The following is a 6,059-nucleotide window of genomic DNA, read 5'->3' as shown; positions in this document are numbered from 1 at the left end:
CAGGAATGGATACAATCTCTGAGAGGAGATACCTAACCCACTGCTAGTAAACAGTAGGTACCTAATAAGTATTTGTTGACTTGAATTAAACAGGAAATGTCTCTCCATCTACCCCTTGAAATACAAGTCCTCTGGGACCAGAGTGTGGAGGGAAGGGGTGCAGGGAGAAGGGTCAGGGGTCAGGGGCCCCCACCACTAAGGGTGCTGACCTGGGGAGATCCAGGTTCTCCACCAGCCAGGCTTTATCCTCCAGCAAAGAGACATAAAAATGAAATTACACAGAGAAGGGGGGCAAGGAGGATGGGGGAGAGACCATAAAACCCCCGAAGTGATTCTACACCTTTTTCCCTTGGAAAAAAAAAAAAGCGTTTTGGAAAAGGCTGTAAATTTTTTTTACACCAACCTCGTAAAAATGACATCGGCGCATTCTCAAATTAGAACCATTAAAATGAAAACCAGCAACGCGCAGATACAGACAGGCCCACGTGGGTGGGAAATGCACAGACCGGTTTTAGGACCCCTTCACCACCAAGCGAGCGTCTTGAGAATGCCTCCTCTCCGAAGAACAGAATTAACAAATGAACCCAACAGTGCCCCAAAGGGCAAGGCCCTCCCCAGAGGCTCCTTCCTTCCCTCCCTTCGGGCCCCAAGTGCGGAGCAGCCCCAGGCCCATCCAGCCCCTCTGGGCTAAAACCGGCTCCACCAGAAAGGTCCAGCAGTGGCATCCGGGAAGGAGCTGAAATAGTGCGGGGCAGTCGCGGGATGGTGGCGCTTCCCCTCAGAGAGACTCCTCCCAGATGCATCCCAGTAACTGGAGTTCTCCAGAAGGAGTTCTATTCCCAGGCCTGGGTTCAGCGCCACCCTCACGCCAGCCATTCCGCAGGGGCTGTTAAGTATGGGGTTTAGAGTGGGGACTGTGGGGGGCATGCAGTTCCCTCCCCACTGACTCCCACAGGGGCTCCTCAGGATGAAGGGGCTCCAGCAGGAGAAAACCTAGCTGACCCGCGGAAACTCACCCCCTTTCCCCAATTCTCCCCAGTCCCCAAACTCCTACCAGTAAGTACAAGAACTCTGGCAATAAAAAGGGGGTGGGGGGAAAAAAGAGGGGGTGTCAGAATTCCACAGCAGAAGGGAAACCTGGGAGCACAGTGGACTTGCTCTTCCCTAGTCCCAAGGAAGCAGGGTCCTGAGCATCCCTTTCCCAGGCCCCAGGCCCTCTCCTTGACCTTTCTCTCCCCTCTTAGGGAAACTTCCTTTTTTGTTGGACTAGGGGGCAGACACACAAAACAGGGTGGCCTTTGGTTTAGTAACCCAGGAAGGGTAAGAGAAGGGGGGTTAGGGGCTTCCCTGGTGGCGCAGTGGTTGAGAGTCCGCCCGTTTGTGCTCCGATCTGGGAGGATCCCACGTGCCGTGGAGCGGCTGGGCCCGTGGGCCATGGCCGCTGGGCCTGCGCGTCCGGAGCCTGTGGTCCGCAGCGGGAGAGGCCACAGCGGTGAGAGGCCCGCGTACCACCAAAAATAAAAGAGAAGGGGGGATTAGGTCCTCTCCCCTGAGGCATCCTCTCAGGACCCTGCCTGTCACCTTACTACCCGGGCCCACCTCTCACCTGCTCTCTGCTCCCAAGCGGGAGGGAGAGGTCAGTCGTTTCTAACACTACCCCACAGCTGGCCCTGGTCAGGGACCTCACCCACGGGCACTTTCTAAGTCTTGCCTCTGAGGAGGTCGGGTGCCAGCTCTCCCTCCAGGCCCCCGGTACTTCCTGGGAAGGGGCTCATTCTACGGAAAGAAGAGGGGAGTTTGGAGGGTGCAGGACTAGAGATGAAGGAGCAGAATCTGGGGCAGGAGGGTGGGAGTCCCAAAGACTGAAGAAATGGGCCCCAGACCTGAAGACGAAAGGCGTGTGTGAGGTGTCTGGGCTAATTCACCTCTGAAGCCTCCCCTTTCCAGCCCACCCCCCTAGAGGAGAGCCGGATGGGGGAGAACAAAAATCTCTTCCATTCTTCTTTCCCCAGCTCCCTGACACTCCCCTCGCTCCAGCTCTATGGAGGGGGCTGAGTTAAAAGCCCATGAATGTGCAGAGCCCCCAAGCCATTTTGAATCTCCTCACAGGATGTGAACAGGGTGGGATTTGGCCCCAGTTGCCAAGGCAACTGCGGTGGGAGTTCCCAGACGCTAGGCAACCCTCCTGTGACCCCCGCTGACCTGTCACCCCCGCAACCAGAGGACAATAGGAGTGCAGGCTCCGGAGGCCCAGGACGCCTTTCAGCTCAGCCGCAGAGCCAGCAGCCCTGCCCGCCCCCACTGTCTGGCCCAGTCCTCCTGGCCCCAAGTCCAGCGAGCATCCAGCCTGGTCCCCAAAACCTCCCCAGGCCCTCCACCTCACCTCCCCAGAGCTGGCACACACTTCTCTCAGCCCTGGCTGCCCCCCATCAGGGATATTTGTGGAGTCTATGGGGAAAGCCCTACACACCGGGAACATTTTCATACAGGTGAAATTAGATTAGGAGAAAATGCAGGGGCGACCTTCAAAGAAAAAAGCCATCCTAGAAGGGAAATATGCGGCCGGGGTCCACTGAGGAAGGAGACTTTATCTTGGTGAAGGGGGGAGTTGACGGGCAGCTGGCACGCCTGTTCGGTTCAAGGCATTCTTTAACAGCAGCTGGGGATCACCAACTCCAGCGGGCCAGCAGGGTGCCAGGTGCAAAATAAGGTTCGATGCGTGTTTGCTGAGTGAATGCACGCTCCAGGGCCCACAGCGCTCTCCTCTCCACGCTTCCTTCTCAGGGGTGAGTCTCCAGGAGACTGGAGACCAGATGAAAGCCCCAAGGACAGAGTGGAGGCGGTGCGGCTCTGTCACTCACCAAAAAGAGGGCTGGGAGGAGGGAGCGGGAAGCTGGGGCCTTGACTGCTGAAACGGGGCAGCCAGAGGGGGACCCTCTCTCCAGTCAGACAGAGCCTGGCAGCTGAGCCCTGTCTCCCCTACCCCGCCTCTGTTTAAACAAGCTCCCGGCCTGCTGTTGCATGGAAACAGGCGCCTGCTCTTGTTCCAAAGTGACGTGGCTGCCCTCTTCAGCACTGTTTGTTTCAGCCTAAAGTCCTGTCACCAGCCTGACTTCTGACTCGCCCTGTTTATCTCTCTCTCTCCTTTGTCAACTCATTACTCCCAAAGGCCAAGACTGCATTTCCAGGGCTTGTTTATCCAGAGCAGAGGGGCAGGGACCAACAGACCGACCGACAGACAGACAAAGAGGAGCCACGGAGGCACGAGGGGGAGGGACCGGGGCACTGCCCGAAGACCCACTCACACCCTCTGCCTCTGGAGTGGCCACTTAGAGCCGGCGGCCACTGCTGCTTTTGTTGGTTTGTTTTAAGAGCGCTTTTAGATTAGGAGTGGAGTGCTCTCATTCACTCACCAGCAGTGGTTAATTTAGCACCTACTAGGCGCCAGGCCTTGCTGCCTCCATTTCCCTCAGGGGACTGTGAGTGTGGTGGGATCTGAGCCCTGCACTAGGAACCGGGAGACCTGAGATCTAGCCTTTCCCGTGTCACCTGGACAAGTCAGTGCTACCTCTGGCTGCCCCCTCATTGTGATATGGGAATAATACCACCCACCTCCCCAGGATGGTGAAGCAATTAAAGACCCAAAGCACCAAACAGAGGCAAGGTGTTTGTTTGTCCTCAAAGGACTTCCTGGTGGGGGTCGAGGAGGAGGGGGCACTCACTGGGCCACGGCCCTCTTTCCTACATTCGCTCTACCCCGCAAACAGTCAGAGACACTTGTTGGGGGGGGACCAGAAAGTGTTGCCCTCAAGCTCCCCCCAAAGTCTCGCTCATATATTGGAGGAAGAAGGACAGCCCACAGACTGTTTCCTTTTAATTGAAAATTTTGTCATTTTAATTTTGCAGAGGGTTCTTTTCATAGTTTGGAGCCAAGAAAACCTTTTTTAAGTCTCAAATATTTTCCTTGGCCCTAGGCACTACGCCCATAGTGAGCCCAAATGGATAAAACAGCCCTCCCTCCGCCCGCCTCCAAATCTCCACCCCAGTTTATTTGTGAAACAGATATAGGATTTTCCAGGACTTTGGGATATTCACCAAAACAAACAGGGATAACTGGAACGTGGAATATAGATGGTAGAACATGGCCTGAGCGCAACGCAGAACAGAGAAACCTGATCGGTACAGACAGTTCTGTCCCTCCCCACCCCACACCTCTCCCCACTTATCCTGATATCTGTGTTCAGTCTTCTCTTTAAATAATTTTTTTAAAGAAACTTTCCAGTTTCAGTATTTCCCCCCAGCCCTCCCCCGACATTCAAAATTTTTCACAGCTCTGTCTGCACAGAGGTGCAGGAGGGGAAGAGTTTTCACCCATACAAAATGGGTGGCCTTGGAGATTTCTGGTGGGGTGTGTTCTGATATTATTTTGATGAAGGGCAGGGTTCTGCCCTTTGACCTTCTGTCCCCCGTAGGTGGTACAGATTCTGTGGGTCTCTTCCCCAGAGAACCTGTTTAGGAGGGCTTGGGAGATACCAGCAAAGTCCCAAGGACCATCTCCCTGGAGAAAGGAGACGGGCCCTTACTGCTCAAGTTTCCACTGTTTGCAAGAGGAAGGAATTTTTTAAAGTCCTCAATTCTGTTCATGTCCGTACTGACCAGGGATTTTACACCCAAACTGCATCTGATCCTAACAACCCCTGTACTTTAGGTGCCAAGAGGTAAGGGAAGCCCAGGACTGGCCAAGGTTGACAGCTGGGAAGCGGCAGGCTGGGACTTAACCTGGGTTTGTTCAGTTCCTGCATCAGTGCTGGCTGACCAGCTCACTGCAGAGCGCGGGGCCGGGCTTCTGACGGTGCTGCTTCCAGTCTGACCTCTAGCTTCAAGAAGTGTGGTGGTAAAGGGCCCCTTAGGGGCTATGGAGTGGGGGGAGGAGCCCCAGGGCAAACCTGGGAGACAGCATGAGGGCGATGTGGGTACACACATCTGTGTGCACGAGGCAGGGGTGGGGTACGGGCAGGGAGGAACATGCAATACCTGAATTTTCCACATTCCCAGCAGAGCCCCCAAGGGGCAACGCCACCAGCAGTGATTCGAGGAGCAAAGTCAAATATGAGAAGGAGCATCCCAAGGCCAGGGCTGGCTGGGCCGGTTCTCCTGAACTTGTCAAGCACTATCCTCCCTTTTTCCCCCGGGGTGGGGCCGGGACCTGGGGCCCCTGCTCTGTCATAAGCCAGCTAGGTTTCCCCACCCCCTAAGGCCTCTCGATCCTCAGAGAGGCTGGTCTTGGACTCCTGACCTCTGCAGTTTAGGGTGGGAATGATGAAGGGGAAGAGGGCGGGGGACGCAGACAGGGCTTCCAGTCTGAGCACTAAAAATGGAGGCCTGCCTCTGCCTACTGCTCGGGACCTTTTCCCAGCTGCCTTGACCCTTGGTGCCTGGAAGTTTAATCTCACAGCTAGCTTGCATCAGGAGCCCAGGCAGCGGTGGAGGTGGGGAACATTTTATAATACAAATAAAATGAAGATACCACTGGGCACAGCCCCCCTCCCCCAAAGAGCACACACCTAGAGCAGGGTCTCCCTACCCCAACCCTGTTTGTTAACTTAGCAGGAGTGCGAGAGGAGAGCCCAGGCGCCCACCCACCCAAGACGCACACCCTCAAGCCTGCTGCCCAGGCGTCTGTCTGCCCTTGTGGGCATTTCCGAGGCTGTTCTAAGGTCTATGATCTCAGGGCGCCCAGCCCCACTCCTCTTTCTGGGAGGGCTGCTCTCCCCCTGCCTTAGTGACCACTCGAATGGCAGCGCACACAGGGGGTCCCTGCAGGCTGGACCTTCTCAAGAATGTTAAAGTGAGGCTGCGTGGCAGGGAGCGGTGGCCCCCAGGTGGCCAGGGTGTAGTGGGAAGAGGCCTGGCGCCCCTCTCCCCTCTCCTGGGTTGCTCTGGAGAGGCACCAGCTCCTACCTGTTGCTGTTGGAAGTGGAGCAGCTCCGCAGGGCTCATCTCGCCGTTGCTGTCTGGGCCCGCGGCCGCATCCCTGCCTGCGCTGCCTCCGGCGGGGG

General features: G+C 56.2%; 1 protein-coding gene across 3 annotated transcripts in view; it reads right to left on the bottom strand.

Moving 5' to 3' along the window:
* FOXP4 (forkhead box P4) overlaps positions 1–6,059 on the bottom strand; it is a 36,230-nt gene that overhangs the window by 28,467 nt on the left and 1,704 nt on the right. For all 3 annotated transcript variants that reach the window (XM_007458197.1, XM_007458195.1, XM_007458196.1), the window contains exon 2: positions 5,962–6,038. In XM_007458197.1, the coding sequence (XP_007458259.1) occupies positions 5,962–6,038 (77 nt within the window). The remainder of the gene's footprint in view (positions 1–5,961; positions 6,039–6,059) is intronic.

Source organism: Lipotes vexillifer, unplaced genomic scaffold, assembly GCF_000442215.2.
Source record: "Lipotes vexillifer unplaced genomic scaffold, Lipotes_vexillifer_v1.1 scaffold4, whole genome shotgun sequence".
NCBI lineage: Eukaryota > Metazoa > Chordata > Mammalia > Artiodactyla > Lipotidae > Lipotes > Lipotes vexillifer.
This window is presented reverse-complemented; position numbering and strand designations above follow the sequence as displayed.